The sequence below is a fragment of the Chaetodon trifascialis genome, chromosome 11 (assembly GCF_039877785.1).
Source record: "Chaetodon trifascialis isolate fChaTrf1 chromosome 11, fChaTrf1.hap1, whole genome shotgun sequence".
In the NCBI taxonomy this organism is placed as follows: domain Eukaryota; kingdom Metazoa; phylum Chordata; class Actinopteri; order Chaetodontiformes; family Chaetodontidae; genus Chaetodon; species Chaetodon trifascialis.
In genome coordinates, this window is record NC_092066.1 from 13,608,964 (window position 1) to 13,630,090 (window position 21,127).

A 21,127-nucleotide genomic window follows, 5' to 3' on the forward strand; every position below is an offset into this window, starting at 1 on the left:
TCTCTGCCATTGCAAAAACAAAACATTGCTGTGCAGTGGTGTTTCATCACTCATAGTGAACCTCAAGAAAAATATGACTGTATTAGTTACATATGCATACTCTCTATCTCCTCTTACCTGCACTCAGAAATGAGACATAAATCTCAAAGCTTTACCGCTCCAGTGTTTCCTTGTCAAAAGCCACAATCCAAGTCTTGTTTATGCTAATGGTGTCATCTGGCTCTGGCTACCGCTTTTACACAAAATCAAAGGACCTGCCGGACATTAGACAGACCGTGGAGACTGCACTTACGTTCACCCTCAGATAAACACAGTTTTTTACACAGCTATTTTTTCCCCCCGGCGTTGCCCGAGGCTCTCTTTGCCCCGAGCTAATCCTCCTTTCCACCTGCTCCCCTGAAGTGTTGAGCGCTTCGAGCAGCACTCTGGCCCGGTGCCAGGTGTCGCAGCCTCAAAGTTGGAGGTCGGTTCAGGGTTATTACTGTGAAAAAAAAACAACAAAAAAAACCTGGAAACTTTAGGTCAGTTTCCTCTTAGGTCAAGAAAAAGCACTGGAATCCTTTGAGGCGAACCTGTTGCCTTAAAGAGAGAATTTTATTGAATAAAAGTGATATCAGCCCAAAAATGCACTGTTGCTTCATACCAAATAAAGAACCATTGGCATGTCAGTGTATATTACCAAGTGATTTTAAAGGGGTTTCTAAATGATGCAGAGCCAGCCATTTTTCTGTGCTAAATGGAGTCAGACATTATGCGAAAGTAACAACAATCTCACTGATTTTCTGTCATGCTGTTTTCATTGTAAAGGCCTTCCAGTCAAACAGCTGCTTACCCTATTTTGGCATTATGTTGTACAACAGATGACTCATTACAATCTGTCCATCATAGTCTTATTGATATTCAACAGCTGGACTGAAGTCGTTAGGGCTGTAAGTTTATTTTATTTAATTTCTATGTTAGCAGTCAACTGTGGAGGCTGGATTGTGCCATTAAGGACCATTTCTGTGTTATTTTTTTAAATACTTAATTGTAATTGAGTATTCAATCCATATATTTCGAGACTGATCTCGTGCTAAATTTTGTATTTAAATTCTGCAAGTCAGAAATGTTTTTTTAAGCCTTGAAATGATCTGGCAGGCAAACACACCACTAATCTAAAGGATGAAAAGTCTGTAATTATTCTGCTGGTACGCTCCATCTTCCACAGCCAACTGAATGAATTAAACATTGTACATTTTATGTTTGTGAAACATGTGTTCGTAAAACATTAAGAAAGCTTGATAAGATGAGCTGTGAGTATGCAGACAAGTAGCTGAAGGTAGAGGCATCAGCTCTTTTGTGTGTGCTTGTCACATTTATGAGAACGTTGCTCTGACATTTTCTTGGTGGGGATGGGGGCTGTGGTCTGGCCGGCGGTTTGTGTGTCGTATGCGTGTGTGTGTGTGTGTCTGTGTGCGTGTGTGTGCGCGTTTCAGAGCCGCAGCTGAAAGGCATCGTGACGCGACTGTTCAGCCAGCAGGGCTTCTACCTGCAGATGCAGCCGGATGGAACCATCGACGGCAGCAAGGACGAGAACAGCGACAACAGTGAGTGGAGCACTATGGAAGCTACAGCTTCCACCATAAATCATTTAATGGCAATGAGTCACTTGGTTATATAATATATTACCACATTTTATATGCTGTGCTAAATCGTTTTTAATTCTTATATAACTGATGCCAGCCTAAAGCGCTCCAAAATTAGTTTAAGATGCCCTCGTTGAATTGGATTATCACGACAAAAAAACCCTACAATTTCAAAGAGAACTATTCACCAAATTCCACAAGGCAGAATGGCCTCTTTTCTGCATGTGGTTATGCAATAGCATGCATGAGATATAACCGTGGACATAAATGTGTCAAAACGTTCTCTGATGATTTATGAATTCCTACCCAGCCTTCTCAAAAGTATACCTTTCATGGTAAGTAAATGCAATATTTATGGAGCATCTTGTATTAAAATTTCTATCCCTAAGTGAAATTAATTCCAACATCTCTCTAAGTAAACCATTTCTACTGTGCACGAGTGTAAGCGTAACATTGTTTTGATTGATTCCAAGTGTGTGTGTGACAGCAGAAATTCCCTCCTAGAAAAACCCATCGCCTTGAAACAAGTGTAGCCCTGCAGCTTCACTCCTTGTCATGACATTCCCTCCTTGAGCCAGTAGTTTGCAATATTTCACCACCGATCGACTTTCCATAGTGGACAACCAGTGGATAAATAGTCTCCAGGGTATACTCCCCTAAAGCTGTCACACCCCTTCCGCTCTCGCAGGATCAGAAAAAGGCAAGATCAGTAGAGTCTGCAGAGAGTCTTCTTTATTAAAACATATAGGCTTTTGTAGCAGTTCCCCATGAAAGTGAAGGATCAAGGAAGAGATATATGTCAGCGGAGAATGGTCGCCAAAGTGATAATGACGACACTCCCCGTCTGGACTGACGCCAGACAGGAAACCAATCATGACCTTTCTTCTCTAAAACATCCTGCCAATCTTGAATGAAGCTGGAGCCAAAGCTGCTGTACCATAGCAGTCACGCGGTGAAAAGAACGGCTTCTCCCTGTCACTGCTCGTTTTATATTTTATGAGGACATAGATTCAGCGAGAGCCGCTTATGACATACATGAAAGGTCTTCAGAAAAGGATTATAGCACAGGAGGAAAATAGTAAAAAAAAAAAAAAAAAAAGAAGAAGAAGAAGAACACAATGCATCTCCTCTGTGCACCTTTAACACGTTGCTGTTTTTTTGGAGCCTTCATTGTGTTCTGAGGGTTTGGGGTTGATGAGGTTTTTGTTGTATGTGAGGGTTTCCCCACCTCTAGGTAATCCTCTTGTTAAGCAGTCCTGCTGGCCCAGGGATGGAGGAATGCAGTGAATAATTCAGCCACAGGAAGCTAAAAATACCACCTTCTCCGTTTGTACCCAATGAATAATTCTCTATATGAGATGCATCGAGCTCAGCGACGGTCCGAGGGAAGATGCAGAAAGAGAGCAGAGGGGAGCAGGAGGTGCAGCCGGAGGAATTTGCAGTGTTTTGCAGTAGAAAGCTGGAGAAAGAAAAAGTAAAAGACAAACAGAGAGTGATTAAGAGAGATAGAAATGGACATAGTGGATTTGGTATTCAAGTCTTGCACTGAACTATTGATCGCCCGGCTGGATTATTAGAATAATAGATTACCCCCACCCTTGAACCACACCACCCTCTGACCTGCAGCATCCTCAGCAGAGGCAGATGGGATACAGTAATTTATTTTCAGAGGGAGGTTCAGTGGGAGCCCGTGGGATTGAGGCGCAGGATGCCGCCTGCATACTAGGAGTGACCTGAGCCCGGAGTGCATTTCAATCCCATCTTTTATTGTTTCCTGCATTTCTTCACTGGATGACAACAAGTGCTGAGGCAAGGACACAGCTCAGCAGCGGCAGAAATGCGTAAAGACTTAAATGGTATTCTGCTTTAAGAAAATCATCAGATTTTGCATAGGAAGCTGTTTCACCCCAAAATATTCATCTTAAAAGCAGCACGTAAGCACGGCTGACTGGCAGACCTTTGCATAACTAACTGCAAGGGCTGTGAAACACATTCACTTAATTAACACCCATGTTCAAATCTGAGCAGTTATTAATTTGATTGTCATCATTTGATCGCCTGCGGTAATTAGCTGCGCACAATGAGGCTCGAGAAAGATTTTGCTGGTTAATAGACACCTGCAGAATGAGGCGTTCACGGTCCATCGGCCTCTGATGCCGCTGATGCTTCCGGCTGATGGGTGGGATGAAGCAAGACATTTTTTTTTGTAGTTGCAGACCAAGTTACGAGTGTCAAGGACTTCACCAACTCTGGCATGGAGAAGGACTGTCACCACGCATAAGAACACACCTGCACTGTACACTATATACCAGCTCTCCCATCTTTGGATTGGCATTTCTCTGTGGATTTGGAGACGTGCCCTTGGCATTTGAAGTTTGGCTCAGTGTTTCTCTAAACCTTTCCTGCAGGGTTTATTTCCTGCTGCACCAGTATCCCTCACATCAAATGCAATTCCTTCAGCCTACCTGCAGGATTTGCTTGTAGCCGATTACTGCTCCACTGGAAGACTCCACGTTCCAAGGATTGTGCTTTATTGGGTTGTTTGAACCCATTTTGTGTGGCCCTTTGACGACAGAAGATCCCTGGGAATCTCTTAGCTCTGTGCCTGCACCGGCCCAGCCTCTCTCTTTTCTCTATGAGAGATGGGATTGAGGTTATTAAGGGAGAGGGATTGCCTTCAGAATAGCCATCAGGTACTCTAACAGTAGTCAGTGCAGCTGTAATTATGGAGTCCATCAACTGCTGGAGCTGCGAATAGAAAATCCGGACATTTAGAAGGTAGCTGAATGACAGCTCATGTCAGTTGCGTAATATTTTGGCAGGCAAATGAGTGCAGGGACGGCAGAACGTAATTATAGCAAAGTAGTACACTAGCTTGCCACATTTTGTGTCTCTTTTCCTCCCACTTTCCAAGTCAAGCTATTGTAAATAGTCTTTCTGAAGGCCCTATTGCTTCAGCAGCAGCTCAGAAAAAGGTAGAATAAGTTTTGATAGGTGGAGGGGCTCTGGGGTGGAACACTCCTGGGTTTTAGTGATACGTGACAGAGCTGCAGACACTGCCTCAGAGAGACACTGCCAGTCATCGGAGCGACAAAGGCAACGGCAGTGAAAGGCAAATGGAAAGAGGAGCGAGGGAACAGACAGAGGGGAGGAGGAGAGAGTTATGACAGAGTCAGAAACAGAGGTGTTGGAAAAAGAAAACACAATTTAAGGTGCTAATGGACTCACATTCTGCCTTCATACCCCCAAACATCCAGCCCTCAAGGGTATGCGTAACTGCAAGAGTGGCCGGTGTATATCACCGTACCAGTGGCCCGAGGGCAGAGTTAAACCATTGGCAGGCGAAAGCAGCACATCGATATTTATTGAATGAAATTGAATCTGCTCGGAGGACAGACCCATGTTGGCACGTCTCCTCTCATCCCTGCCAGCTTTATCTGATAGTCCCCATCGCCACTTGCAGAACAATCACCCCAACAATACACGGTGCCTGCCGTCCGTAAAGCGTGTCCTCACACCCTCACCCAACCAAAGCCGGCGAAAGTCACAGTTCAGTCCTCCGACTCAGTAGAACTCAGAGAGATAACAGTGATTCATTTGTAGAAGCACCAAGTGGAATAAAATTAGACTTGTCCTTTACAGAAATTATAAAACCTCTTGGAGAATTGGCCAAACAACATGTTTAGTAGCTTCTGACATACTAATCCCTGATTTCTTACAAGTACATTGAAGCACATTTGTTCGTTTCGTTTACACAAACTGATGGTGCTCGCTGGATGCTCTTCCCTCTTTATCGGATTGTTTCAGCTACCTGCCACCGCAAAGTTTTCGATATCTGCTCCAACGTTACTGCCTCACTGTCACTCTGGCGTGCGTCAGTGTTCCCGTTGTCCATGTCCTGCGCTGTTCACTTTACTGCTGACAGATAGCCAAAACAACAGAGATCAGAGGCTGTCGCGTCTACAGGAGTTAAGTGAAAACTCAATTGACCTATTCCGTCCTTTGTGTCTGATGTCTCTCTTTTGTCTCTGCCTCTTTGTATCTGTCTGTCTGGCCCTCTCTCCCTCCCTCTCCCTCACTCTGTCTGCTCTGCAGCCCTGTTTAATCTTATTCCTGTGGGTTTGAGAGTGGTGGCCATCCAGGGAGTGAAGAGTGGCTTCTACATTGCCATGAATGGCGAGGGCATGCTCTACAGCTCGGTAAGATACAAGCCCCTGCCGTGGTCGCACTGTTACTGTAGCTTTTGGAAGTGCGTGTGTGTGTTACCAGCATGCGTATTTGTTCATTTACACGTGTTGTGTTTTGTTCAGTTTGTTGTCTCTTTTAATATCCCACTGCAGCAAAAACTCAGCCCTTCCAAACCCTTTCATCTCTGCTATATACCAGAGCTCTTCAGATGTGCCTTTGTGTTGCTGTGCAGCACTTATTCCCCCCCTTTGTTGTTGAAGCAGCACCGTGCATGTTTTACATTTAATTTGACATCAAGTTCAGTGCTCAGCCCTTTTTAAAACTGCTTTTTCTTCTTTTTACGGGCTGCTAATGGAGGCTCGTTATGTAGCGGCTATAAACAGAAATTCCACTGAATTTCGTTGTCTTTTGATGTGGATAATGTTGCTTTATTCAACTTTCATCCTGATTTCTATTCACGATTCTTGCTTTCACAAAAGGATACTCTACTGTGAAAACATTTTTTTTACATGAATGCAATCTGAGCTGCTTCATTTGTTTCTGATATAAATCTTTCATTTTTTTCAGGAACTTGCACAAAATCTAATTTTTCCCATTGGCCAAATGCAGCGCATGATGATAAAAGTCCTGCACTTGCCTTGAAAAAAGTGGAATTATCTCACCACATTAGCCGAGATAGTTAAAAAAAATCATCTCAATACTCAGTGGGGGAGTAAATATTGTGAAGACGGATGTTTTATTTGCAGTGTAAGATATGAGAGGCATATATGCTGGTGTGGGTGGCAGATGCACGGGCGGGGGTGGACACAGTCACAGATGTCAGTTGGAGAAAACATTAAGTCGTAGCTGTTGCATCGAGGATGAAGACATGCTTCTGGAGCACGTTTGTGGAAATGAGTTGCAGTGGGAGAGTGTGTGTGTGTGTGTGTATGTGTGTGTGTGTGATAGAGAGAGAGTGAGAGAGACAGAACATGGGAGAAATGGGGTGGGGGCATAGGCAGAGATATAGAGACAGGAAAATATCCCTAGTTGGCATGGTTATATAACCTCCAGTCTCATGTTTTCTGAACCACTCGAAGATGAACTTGAAGAGGATGGGGGGGCTGCGTTAGCCACAGACCTCTGCTGAGGGATAGCGGTGTCACAGCCAGACAGCGATGATGAATAATTGGCAAGAGCTGGAATTCACAAACTGCCCATCAAACTCTTTCTTTCTCAAAATACCTATAAAATCCTTGAAGGACACAGCGAAACTAGGGCCTGTCGTATTGCAACTTACATTTATTGATAAGGGAGCCGCTTTACTGCAGGAGAGATAGGAGAACATTATGAAATAGACTAGATAAATGGGTTACATGCGGCATTTAAAAAAAAGAGAGAAGTCAATTCATCGCCATTGTTTCAGAAAAACAAACATTCTCGCTCAGTGCAACTTCAGCACGACTCCTCGGCAGATGTATAAGCGCTCACAAGTTCAGAGGACGGACAGTGCTGTAGATGCGCAGGCTGTTATGACTCACCCAGGTAGACGGATTCATTCACAACTAAAGGCTCATAAACAAGAGCCCAATCCACGGCCCTACTATGAGCCTTATAATAACCCTCCACCCACCTATCCACGTCTAATTAAAGTTTAATCATGCCCAGACAACAATCTTTTAATTTATTAAAATGATGCAAGTTGGGGATGCTGCATGACCCCCCACACGCACACACACACACACACACACACACACACACACACACACACACACACACACACACACATCCTTGTGTCAGAGGACATGATTATTGTTGTGATTCAGGACATCGCTGTCAAGCTTTCAGCCCTGACAAACATGACTCTGCATGTTTCATTTTAACCGTCGCTTTAAGGGGCCGAGGAACACATTTTTTGACCTTTCTGTCACAGGGGGACAGTGTTTGTCAGAGGGCAAGGCATTTTCGCAGTAACGTTTGAAAGGCCATTTTAATTAAAGCCGCAAAGTGAATGCGGTCTCCGGCCATATGGAGGAGGTCTCAGATGTGAAGCATGGGAAATTAGCGTGCGTCGGTAAGCAGAATGCGGGCGGTAGGCTGGATCACACATATACTGTAAGAGGCACAGAGCGCTCGTAAAGAGGCTAAATGAAGACGCAAAGCATTGGATGAAAGCGCGACTAACTTCCGTTTCTCTCTCTAATTTCCATTATTTACCAGTCGAATTTACCGAACGCAGATGATGTATGTGATGGACAGAGGGAGAGCTTCTTAAGTGTTTCAAGAGGACTGTAAGGGGGAAGATTTCTATTCTGTACTCACACGTTTATGAGAGCCCTCGTGGCACAATCACAGCTATAAAATAAGTCCTTCACTTCCATTCCTCACACTTACTCACATTTGCTTTTATTATTATTTGTCCTGGTCTTTAACTTTTTCCCTCACCTCCCTCTATTATTTGGTCTTGCGCCCCTCTCTCTCCTCTTCAAGGTCTCCATCGCTATCTTTTCTCTCTCCAAACTATAAAGTTCCTCACTGCTTGTTTCGTTGTCTTGTTTAGTCTTCCTAACATCTGAGAGCAGAGATCCGCAGCTCTCTCTTACCCCCCTCCTGGGAGATAATTACTGAGGGATATCCTCCTACGTCTCTGACTCTCCCTCGTTTTTTCTTTCCTCCCTGCATCTTTGCGCTTGTCTTGTTAGTGAGCGAATGCGACAAGCTTTATCTCCCGTCCGCGCGTGTGAGACGATTGGGAGAGTTGCGGCATGGCTTTGAGCAGCCGCTCGCTCCCTCTTTCATCCAGGTGTCAGGTAGCCGTTTTTTAGTGGTCAGTTTACTATTACTGTTGATCAGTTGAGTGGAGCTGCTGTAGCCACGGGTGAGCAGGGTGATAATGCTTGTGTGGAGTGTTTAGCGATGAAGTGCGTGGGGGCTGAGCATCTACAATGAAGAGCTCCCTTCCATTATTTATAACACTTCTCAATATGACCTAGTTTACTGCACAGCAGTAACCACTGTTCTCTCTGTCTCTCCCTGCCTGCCCCTGCTATCTATCTATCTATCTATCTATCTATCTATCTATCTATCTATCTATCTATCTATCTATCTATCTATCTATCTATCTATCTATCTATCTATCTATCTATCTATCTATCTATCTATCTATCTATCTATCTATCTATCTATCTGTTCATGCACACATACACACACGCACGCACACACACACACACGCAGCGGCCTCTGAACTGTTCGTACTCTTTCCTTCCGTCAGCTACTAATTTTACTGCTTCTTTTTTATGTCACAGAAAAAAATGCGTCGCAGTAAAACCTTCTCTGAAGGCCCTGAGGGGCAGCTGAGAGAGAGTTGTGCGGAAAGTCAGGGAGCGCTTCAGATTTTGTTCTGGTGACAAATGACACGAGGGCTTTTTTGCGAGTAGTGGCTCTGCTCTCCCCTCCCTCGCGCGTCTTGATCTTTTTCTGTCTCCACAACAAAAATGCTTATGAAGAGTTGTTGTGTTGAATCAGAAACTTGAGGGAAACCTCGGTGCTGTGTGGTGCAGTGGGGCTGCAGCTAATCTGTAGAACATTTTTCAATTTTATTGCTTAATTGTTTCGTCTATAAAGTGTTCGAAAATGGTCATAAATGCCCATTTCCAAAATGATTTGAGCTCATCTGACGAAGTGTCAGCGCAAGTCATGACAGAGCAAAACTTCTAGCGGGACTGCTTCATTGTTACCAAATATTCTACAAGAAAATTATATTTCTTTACCTCTGAAAAGAAACTTTAATGCAACTTTGCAAACCGCATAACAAACATGAGCTATGTTTATGCTACCTTAGCCTAAAACACACCTGATATGCCTGCTTTGTTGTTTCCAAGACAGGCCTTTCCTCCAGTGGTCTCAATACAGGCATAAAGTTGCGTTCTACAGTTCAGGGAATTTAGACACACAACATTAGCTTTTAGCATTTTGCATCTTAGCATTTTGCCTTCCGTGCCTGCCTGCCTCATTTCCATTGGCCGAGGTGGTATTCGTCACAGCACGTAGCTTGAAGCTGCCGTGTGGTGGCGCAAACTATTGGAAATAATGTGTTGTTGAATGTTGAGGTGGCATCGTCACCTTTCATTTGAAAGGGACTGTATTTGAGATGCAACCAATGTTAGATATTTTTTCTTGATAGATGACGTCAACAACTCATCGATTATCGCAGTTGGTGATTCATTTTCTGTCAGTCTGCTAATTGATTATTTGACCAACTGTTTAAACACAAGCAGACATGCACATTAAACATTAAACATGCTCTGGAGGTAAAAAGAGGAAAGTAAAGAGGACCAGGAAATTAGTAGAATGACAAATACAGAAAGAAAACTAGTGTTCGGCTAATAAGGGTTTTTCTCCAGTATAGTCAGAGCCATTAGTATGTGTTTGTGATTCGATTTTAGCCATTAACCATCGATGTCCTCTCCGGAGGAAGCGACGGAAGGACAGAACAGAAGCTTGTTTAAAAGTGATTGACTTTCAGAGTGAGACAGAGAAAAAGATAAACAGGGAGGGGGAGGAAAGACATAGAATGAGTGAGAAAGAGAGTTTTTTAGTTTAAGTAATGTCTAGACAATCCCCGACCTGAATCTCTCCCAGAATAATAATGAGCTCCCCGGGAGTTCCATGGCAGGCCTGGGATTCTCACCGAGGCCAAATCTCTCAGATACACCAGTGGCTCAGGCCTATATTTAAATGGAGGTCCCCCCACCACCACCAACCCCCTGCCTGCCATATCCTCCATCCATCTTTATCCGAAAGTCAAAGGACGGCGGTAGCAGCAGCAGGGCTCCTTAATGCAGAGCCGGAGAGCTGCCTCCCTCGTCAGATGGAGCCAGTATCTGATTTGGATTCAGGATGCGTTCAACCCAGTTCTGTTGGCAACCCAGTTTCATATCCATTACATCTTGCTCTCTTACTTTGTGTTTCATTTTACATCCCCCCACCCCGACTCACACACACCTTCCACAAGCTCCCCGCACACAATCACTCATCGCAGCTCACTCATATCTGTTTGAGCGTTTGGTGCGATCTGGGATTTTTGGGGTTGTTGTTTGTCGTCTGTGACATTGTTAAGATACTGATAAATCCAGAGAAACAGATGACACGTCATCACAAGATGATGGCTGACGCGAACATAAATCTCAGGGCAGAGCAGCATTAACAGAGGGGTTTCCTGCTGTATTAATTCCAGCCGGTCACCTCTGTTGAATGCCATGCATCTTTCTTCCTGCATTTCCTTCCTGTTGCTGCATCATTTACATCCATGTTAACATCATAATTCTTGTTCTCCAGCTGTTGTCGGTGCATTGCTATGTTCTTTCTGGGCATTAACACAACAACTATTTATCAGTGGAACAACATGAGGCTGTCATATGCCCCATGCTCCAATAAACGTTGCTATTTGTAGAAGTAACTGCCCGGTACCATCACATTTATCGATTTGATGTGCAGGTCTAGTTAGCGGCTGATGTTGAGATGCGCCTTAAATCGTTAGCTACTCTTCTCTGGGTCTCGTTTCATCCTGTATGTCTTTTCTTCTTTGTGTTCACTACAAATTTGCCTTTCTGTCCTGTGCAGTAAGCACATCTGTGTGTTGCATCACCTGCATGCTCGTATGTGTGCATGCAGAGCAGAAGATGCTAACAAAGGGGGGGACCAGCTTATTGAATCATTGCCCCATTGTGTGCCTGCAGAATCACATCTGTCGTAGTTGAAGTTGTTGTAAATTCAGCTGACAACCTTCGCTAAAATCAGAGCAAATTGTCGTGTGCTGATGCTGTTGAAACATTTATATTCTGTCCCCAGTTTCATGGTGTTTGTTCACCGGGTCTCAGGTGGACTTCTGTGTTTATTTATCTTCAGCTCCCTGCTGAGACCCCTAATGGTGGAGAGTGAGCAGTCTCGCGTGCCCAGTTTCACTAACAAGCCCTTTGCATTTCTCCTTCAGATCACCACAGAATATAAATAGGTGTCCTTGTATCAGTTTACCATCACTAAGCACAGCCCTGAAATGTGGCACGTCCGTTTTTTAAAAAATTTCCCTTGTTTTGCCGTGCTAACAACTTTGGCTGATTACGTATTCCTGGCGGAGGAAGCAGACCTGTTGGCAAGCATTTTAATGTATGACAGCATGTGTGTTGCATTGAGTTTATGTGCACAAGTGTCTGTTCGCCGGTGTCTATTTCTGTGCTTACCCTTCCTCGCGTGGCTCGGTGGCTCACGCGTGTCCATTAAGGAGATATCATTAATCACGAGCGACTCCGACCCCGTCTCTTCACCTCATATTTCCACTCAGTCATCCACAAACAAGGTGCTCTGTCAAAGACTTCAAAGTCACTTACATTCCACCCCTATCATTCCCAAGCCACGGTCAGGGTGCTTTCTATACTGCTCCAAGCCTTTCCATAGACAATAACAGAGTGTTGTCCTTGTGGACAAATTTGGAGGGGATTCGACAGTGTGTCAGCAAAGCAAAGTGGCTGAATGTGAAGGGTAGGATAGTAGAGTGCACTTGCGTGTCCGTGTGGGTGTGAACGTGTGTGTGTGCTCGGCCTGAATCGGGCACCAAACAGATGAAGAAGGAGCAAAGCCTGCTGGTGTATAATGTATCACTGTCTGCCCCCCGCCCGCTCAAACACATATGTTCACACGCAGACGCACGAGCAGCCAGACAGGCGCGACGTGACCCCGAGCGCCCCGACAGAGAGAGAAATGTCTGCTGTTTGACAGTGTGTCGGCAGGCCCAGATAAACTCAGTCACCGGCTCTCCGCAGAGCTTGTCCTCCCTCCTGCTGCCCAGCAAGACGTTTTCACACCGCCGACCATGTGACCTCACCTTGCCCGAGTCCTTTACACAGCCTGCTATGTACCGCTGTGTCTTAAAATGGGCGGTCACAAACACTGCTTATATTGCTGAACTGAGGCGTGCCATGCCAGCACAGATACACGTACTCAAACAGCATTGATTTTGATTTGGATTGGGAGTTTAAAGCTGGACCAAACAATGTTTTTACATGAAGAATGGATCGAATCACTTACTTTTAGAATCTCTTGTGATTCTCTTTGATTTACTCTGACATCACTCATCAACCCTGTTTCCAGTCACAGCAGGCAGCTGGTTTCAGTGAAAACCCAACTGTTTGCTGCCGAGGACCAATCAGCAGACAGACAAATTTAGCGACTAGCTAGTGAACATACTGGAGCATTTAGCAGCCAAATAGCCAGATCATTTTCTCAGGAGTTGATGGAGAGCAAAAAGAGAGCCAATAAGAAAGTCAATATTGGATGAATAGGTTTATCAGGTGGCCAGAGACATGAGCTGTTTGTAAGGGGTTTGCCGTAATAACTGCATAAGGTGGCAATATGGTGGTGTTTTGTTTACTGCACAATGTGTCCCACAAACAGATTCTAAGGATCATTTCACCTGACAACAACAAACAGCTCCTCACTTACCTGTAGCGGTATCTAACTGTGCAGATAGATGTGCTTGAACTTGCCCAGGTTTACAGACAGATATCCCTCTCTGAGATTTCTGCCTCCAAGCTAACACGACGGAAGATGAATGGAATTTCGTTCGTGCTGCTCAAAGCATTGCAAGCTGACAAAATTCAAAGGTCAGTGTCACCCTTACTTTGCATAATTCACAGGCCTCACAGTGAATTTCCATAGGTGCTATTTCCTCAAAAGAAATTAGAAGCTGAGAACTATCTACAGCAATGAGCGCATCTTTCCCTTTTCATTACTTTGAGCGATATTGTTCTTTCACCCCCATTAAATTAGAGTGGAAGCAGAAAAGTCAGACACTTATATCTAAAAACCAGAGTAAATAAAATCAAAGCTGTAATACAAGTAACTGAGAAAGTAAGTTTTTTGTAATTGGGGTGACCCAACCCTTTAACATATTTTTTCTCAGCCTCTCCATTATTATCTTTCATTCTTTTAAAGGCTCTCTCTCACTCTTTCTCTCTCTTTTACACACACACACACACACACACACACACACACACACACACACACACACACACACACACACACACACACACACGTAAACAGTCACCTCCAGCAGGAAGCAGAATTGGGCTGTCAGTCAAATGGACAACCTTAAAGGGCACAGAAGCCTGCAGGAGATATTAATGAATGAAATACAGCACTGACACCCAAACACACACACACACACACACATAGACGCACGCATACACTACAAAGCCTGTCTACTGACTGAGACGCCACAACATCCACCAAGCCAGCTGTTCCACATCACTCGCATCTATTTTTGACACACACGACTTCCCCACCCTTCAAACTGACTGGCGTTAGTTTTTAATTTAGCCTCTCGCGGGCAGGAAGCGTTCAGACGAGGACGAGAGCAGAGATGAGGGGCAAGGGTGATGAGGTTTGGCATCCAGCTCGTCAGTGCAAGTTAATCAGCTCATCTGCTTTAAGTGTAGATTTGATTTTTCGAATAGCAAAGACACACATTTTCCGGCCTGCTGTTTAAAGGTCAGTGCCACCATTGTCTTTAATAGAATGAACAAATTACCCAAATTTTTGTTCTGGGTAAGACCGTCGAGAGCATTGTGCGGTCTCTTGGCGATAATATGGCACCACACTCAGTCCCGACGGTGGATCCAGTATCTTCTTTCCATTCTTTCCTGTCATTCCTCTCCACCTCCTGTGTGTCCCCTTGTCTTTCTCCTTGACTTGCCTCTTTGGTAATGAAGCAGAGAGATAAAAATCTTCAATTGTTCACTATTATTCAATACAGTAAGGCTATCATCCTCATTACTTGGATTCCCAGGATCTGTGTGTGCGTGTGCATGCGTGTGTGTGAATACAGTATGTTTACTGACCTTGGCAATATACACATGATAGTGATGAGAGCCAATATTGGCAGAGTGGAACAGACACGGCCTTCTTTTTTTTCCCTCTCAGATGATTCTCCATTAAAACCGTCCGTCTGTTTTGTTGCTGGTTGTGTCTGCGTGTGTCTTTGATATCTATGTGGATACAAAAATTGATTTGTTGTGTTTGCATGCATTGATTCTCGTGTCGTGTATGCATTCCTTTATGTGCCAGCTCGCATGCGCATACTCTGTCTATGTCCCTCTTTTTGCAGGAGATGTTCACGCCGGAGTGCAAGTTCAAGGAGTCCGTTTTTGAGAACTACTATGTGATCTACTCATCCACTGTGTACCGGCAGCAGGAGTCAGGTCGGGCCTGGTTCCTCGGCCTCACCAAGGAGGGACAAGTCATGAAGGGCAACCGGGTCAAGAAGACTAAGCCCTCATCACACTTTGTGCCCAGGCCCATCGAAGGTATGAGAAAAATGTTTGGTTTGGTGCTTTTAGTGGTTATGCATGCACTTCCAATTTACTATAGATCAGGTATGTTATGCCAGTAATTAAGTTACAATCTTAACTCCAGCACAATGAACATTTTGTGGTTGTTGCAGTGGTTTTGAAAACGATGTGCATTCCAAGCACAAGATACTTCAGATTTAATGAATGCAAAGCCTCATTGTTCATCAAACCAGACCCAGAAAACAATCAAGTTTCACATTCAGATATTATAACATCCCTCAGCTACAAGGAGGTTTCTAAACAAATTATCTTTTGACGACAGTACTGTGCACTTACTGTGATGGATTATCTATCTGAAGCAAGTCTTAATGTCTCTGAAAGTTCCATTATTGAAATTAGTGGTTGCTCTGAGGATAGGAAAGAATAAACAATTGATGGTACAGTTTAGAATGGGTTGGCAGTATTTAAAGTATGTGCATCTGCAGTTAATAGGATAAAAAACCCCTCTGGTATAGTCTTTTAAATTCATATGTTTAATATTTATAGAAATTATACTGTACATGTTTAATAGGAGCTGAATATGCTTCTTCTCCTCTCTTGCTGAGAGTTAGATGAGAATACCACTCTCAATGCCTGCATGCTAAGTATGAAGCTACAAGCAGCTCTTAGCATTAGCATAAGGACGGGAAACAGTGAGGGACAAATAGCCTGCCTCTGAAAACAATCCACCTGCTTGCACCTCGAAAATCTCTTAAAGAACAAGGCAAGCTTCCTTCTGTTTCCAGTCTTGATGCTAAGCTAAGCTAACTGGCTGCTAGCCTTAGCTTCATATTTATCATAGACATGTGAGAGTGGGATCAATCCTCTCATCTAACTCTCAGCAGAAAAGTCAAATTAATGTTTACCAAAATGTGGAAATAGTTTTTACAGTCTACTGCTTTTGTTCTATTGTCAAGATGAATGCACTCATTCATTTTATGCATTTCTTAAGCTGTTGTGGGGACGGGTTTATTGTTAGATAATATCATGAAAACTTTTCGAGCAATGCGATTTAAAGAAAAAGTGCTGACACGGCCCTAATTCCCCATCTTATCCCTTCCAGCCTGGTATAATTGTCCCTCCAGCCTCACACCTGACCTTGTCTCTGTCTTCACATCCATCTCTTCAATCTGCTCTCCATTGTCCCCTTTCTGAGCTCCTCCTCCCTTTGTCCTCTCCGCTTCTCTCCTTCCGTCTCTGCCTCTCTTTGCATCTCCGCTGTGCAGTTTGTATGTACAGGGAGCCGTCACTGCATGAGATAGAGGACAAGCACCGCTCCAGGAAGAGCTCAGGGACTCCCACCATGAATGGAGGGAAAGCTGTCAATCAGGACTCCACATAGCAGCAGAGGGAGGGGCTTCTGGCATGGGGGAGTGGCCTCATCCTGACTCAGGGGGAGGGGCCCGAGGAAAAGTCACCACCCCCCAAGTTACGCACCACCATCCCCTCTGATTAAAACAAAAAGAGGGCGTTGTGACGAAGAGGAGCTATTACTGTACACCAAGACAACAAAAGCAAAACTGAACTCTTGCCTGTGAAAACCTTTTAGATGAATTAATATGAAACCAGAGGATATATATATAAATACATATATATATATATATATATATATATATGAAAAAAAAAACATTTTCAATCAGGACTTGACCAACATTTTATGCAAAAAAAGAGAAAAGGCTGTGATAAATAAACCAAGGAATGGTGGTCTCTCTTCACACAAACACAAATATCTATCATTTCCAATTTATGCTGTGAAAAACAAGCTTTAATACATGTTCAATTTTCATACATGGATTTTTTTGTTTTCTAAATGCTATTGCACTCTCATCATGCTTTATTGTGTTATTGTTGTCAGAAAAACTATAACGTCATCATAATCTGTTGATCTTATCATCCCAGTTACGATCATGGTTATTCTGGCTTTTTGTTTGTTTGTTTCTGAGACTAAAGAAAGTTTTTTTTTTTAATTCAATTATTTTTTTTCCTCAGAGTTTGATCTTGAATGCACTGTCACACTACCTACTCCGGTGTGAGGGTAAGACTGAATGTATTTGGTAGTTCTCTGTGTTGGACTCCAATGGAAACAGACTGCTTAGGGTGGGATGTAATTTACTCAGGTGTGTACTGTAAGTGTAACTAATGTGACTAATAGGACAGATAGGGCTGTTTCAAATACTCTCACATGAACTCCCTTATGTTGTTCTGCCATGACAGGACGGGACTGATACAAGCAATATAATAGAGAGCAGTCTAGTATGTCTCTAAACAATAGTAATAACAAGCTGACAACACAGTCAGCGGAGAAGTCTGACAAAGAAAGTTGTGTAAGTAGGTGAATTCAAGGAAAACCGTTTTGATATAGCTTCAATATTCTCTTCATTTACAAGGATTATTAGGTTTTAAGCAAAGTGATGTCCACACTTGTCAAAAATGGCAAAGAATAGTATTCTCTCCAAAAGCTGAGAGGAGGATAATGACCAGCATCAGCACTATGAGCCATGGCCGAAAAACGGTCACTTCACATTTGCACCTCAAGAAACACAGACCCCTTTCTCTGCTGTTAGCTAGGCTGTAACAACAACAACAACAACAACAACAACAACAACAACAACTCTCAAACAATAACTACATAACAGTATTCAGACTTTTGAAGTATATGGACAAGTCGTGAAATAATCCTTGGTAAACGACTTCTGCTGGGTTTTTTTTTTTTTTTAAGAGTGAGAATGGAAGTTGTTTCGGCTGGCCTGGCAGTGATGATATGTGTTGACTGGTTTCCAAGACGTTCTACTATTTCTGTTACTTTTACTGCGAAAGCATTAGAGATTTCTCAACACTGGTGGACAGGGTGGACAGGGTGCCTGACTGTTTAATAATCCACTGACCTGACGGGTTGATAATTTCAGTGTAAGGTCCTAATCATTAAAGATTTTCCCATCACAATGGAAGCAGAAGGTCTCATTGAGGAACCAGTTCATCTGGATTTAGCCAGGTTCGGGGAGGGTGTCTTACCATCGCGGTGAGAGTGTCTCAGTGTTTCGTTTCTCTGACATGGTAATCCATATTGTCTCTTATCCCCCCTCCTGGTTTTGTGACCCATGAAATGAGCCATTTGCTGCATTGTGTGGGGGAAAGCTTCTCTTTGATAAATCAACATGCTGACAGGGCTGTATAAACAAGGTGAATTGACTGGTACGCCCCGTACGCCACATAGCTCATTCCTAATGCCCAATTAGTTTGTCTAACTCAGGAAGTCCTACACTTGTTCCGTGAATGGGGCCAGACATAAACGCTGGCCGCTCATTGTCCAGCAGCAGTTGCACAAAGCCTGGCCACTTGTGTGGGGTTTAAGGGGGTCAGTAGTGTTTTTATCATTAAAGGTCAAGTAAAGCTAAGCCTTGCCAGGTTAGGAAAGTAGAAAAGGGAATTACGGGAGTTAAGACAAAGCATGAACATCGCATGAGTGTAAGGGTTGATGTAAGCTTGGTTTGATTTTGAGGTTAGAGCTCATAGAAGATTGTTTTCTGATTAGGTGGAAAATCAATCCAAAACTTTTTATGCAATGTTTTGATCAGAAGTCTGGTGAGAGTTTACACATCTCTCCCATATCTGGTTGGAAATCAAATGCTAAGTTTGTGGTATGTACAGTAAATAGCACACATTCAGTTGCACAGCTGCAGTGATATATTATCTATATATCATCTAGGAGGGTCTTCCAGCTGGGGCCGGGGGCCCGTAGCTGGTGCAAGTAACCTGCAAGAGCTAACGGTAGATTAGTTAGACTTCCACAGCACCTACAGCATAACACTGACACATACAGTATATTATACGTGACACTGAAAGTCAGCAGGCAAGACCAGCATATATAGGTATCTTTTTATAGAGGTTTATATTGGTGCAAATGAGATACATGATACATGTGGACTTAAAGCAATGCATGAAATTGGATGTACTCGATGTCAACTGTTGACAGCAGAATGAAAGGATTTGAGAAAGGGGGTGAAAATAGCTAATGTGAGGAAGCAGTAAAGGAGAGCACTTTTGGGGGGGGGCTATTGATGTATGAAAGGGTGAGCAAAGGCGATGGTTGTATGTGATATTAAGCATAATTTATTATTTTTATGTTTGCAGATGATTTCACTGCATTGGAACACGCTCATATATGCATTATGAATTGTGAGATGAAATTAAAAAAAATGCATTGATAATAAAAATCCGAATGAAGTTAGTGATTGTTTAAGAATAAAGACTATGTTATCAAAAACTTTCACCAACGCAGTGATTGACTCAATGTGTTGCTGATCATGACTGACAGCTGTTGTGTCTGTAGCATTTTTTTTTTTCTTTTCATTAAAGCCACTCTGCGACAAGAGAAGCAGCAGGATGAGCAGACAAACTAAATCCATCAAAGTGGCTTTCAACGCGCCTCACATTCAGGAAAATCCAATCCGTTTCCTCTATCAATTCACCGGGGGTGATTTATCTTCTCACTAGCCCCTAAATCCGATGTGTCATTTTGGGATGGCGCTCCTTCGCCCTTAATTCTCCTGTTGTCATGGAAACAGACCTTCCGTGCCGTCTGCAAGGAGAATGAGGAGGAGGAAGACGAGGAGGAGGAGGATGATGAAGGCTCCCCTGACTTTCAGGACGTGGCTTGTCTTCTCTCTCGCTGATGGCTGCAGCACAGAGAACAGCAGAGTTCAGGGGAGTTACAGTAAACAGCTGGGAGGTGCGCAGCTCTGCAGCCTGGGGGACAAATTCATAGGTGCTCCCGATAAGATAGAGGAGGAGGAGAGTGGGAGAGGGAAAGAGAGAACATAGAGATAGAAAGAAAGTTAAAGGCAAATTGAAAAGGGGGAAAGAAATGCACCTCTCTCTCTCTCTCTCTCTCTCTCTCTCTCTCTCTCTCTCTCTCTCTCTCTCTCTCTATGCACATTTATGTATGATGTAATGTCTGAACTACATTTCATGCCATCTAATAGTTGTAACATTTCCCCTAAAGCCAGTGAAGGATTTGTCCTTTTTTAAATTGGGGGGTGACCCAGCAGGAGTAGCTCCCTGCCCCCTGGGGTATGAGCATCACCATAACCGTACAATGGAGTGTAGAGTTATGGTATTTATTGTATAGTTAAGGGAATATTATAGATCTAAGACGAAATGATGGGAATGAGAACAAAAGGCACAATTGCAAATCCGTCTTCTACTTCCGCACCATGTAGTTATCAGTACATAGCGTAGATAAAGGTTCAATGGCAGAAAAGATGGTTCATCTTCTGGAAACCATGCATGTCAGCACGAAATGTTGAGCCTATCCATCCAGCTGTTATCCATCCAGCTGCTAGCTGTTATGATGATTTGTCAGGGTAAGTGAAAATTGAATCAGAATAAAGTGAGTCTAATAGTTGTCATTAACGACCAAAACATTTCAAGTTGCTCGAAGAGCTCAAGGAAAATAAGGGGGTCACCAAACTCAGTTGGGTTCATCCTTTGGGGTGCTCATACAAAAAATAACACAATAAGACACACATGTCAAATCTTATTGCTGCTCAAATGAGTTTAACCCCAGAAACACTGTTTGTTTTCACACGTTTTATCCCAATCGATACACCGCCCGGTTCACTGACACCTCTGTAGTTAACATTCACTAAGATACAGAAACAAGTCAAGGCCAGCTATTCACACTCCCATGGGAGATGGGAGTCTAAATGGGGTCATCTGTTTAGATACACATAGGGAGAGCAGGGGCTGCAAACAGCTTGAAGGCTGCTCCACTCGCCTCCCTTCACCTCTCCTCTGAGCTACAGCTGTGGCTGTGGCCTCTGCTGCTCCTCTCACATCCGCCTGTCCTCCTCCACCACCCCCTCCTTTCCTCCTGTGTGGAGGAGGCACCTTGGACCTGATGGCTCTATTGAAATCTTCCCTGGAGTGAAGATAAATGTTCATAATAACATA

The 21,127-nt window shown here is 43.6% G+C and overlaps 1 protein-coding gene across 4 annotated transcripts in view; it reads left to right on the top strand.

The window, feature by feature from the left end:
• fgf12a (fibroblast growth factor 12a) overlaps positions 1-19,445 on the top strand; it is a 29,644-nt gene extending 10,199 nt beyond the window's left edge. For 3 of the 4 annotated variants that reach the window (XM_070973533.1, XM_070973531.1, XM_070973532.1), the window contains 4 exons: positions 1,476-1,586; positions 5,721-5,824; positions 14,953-15,151; positions 16,402-19,445. In XM_070973533.1, coding sequence (XP_070829634.1) covers positions 1,476-1,586; positions 5,721-5,824; positions 14,953-15,151; positions 16,402-16,517 — 530 coding nt within the window. In that variant the 3' untranslated portion in view covers positions 16,518-19,445. The remainder of the gene's footprint in view (positions 1-1,475; positions 1,587-5,720; positions 5,825-14,952; positions 15,152-16,401) is intronic. The other variant, XM_070973534.1, reaches the window with a different exon arrangement.
• Positions 19,446-21,127: the final 1,682 nt, after the last annotated feature.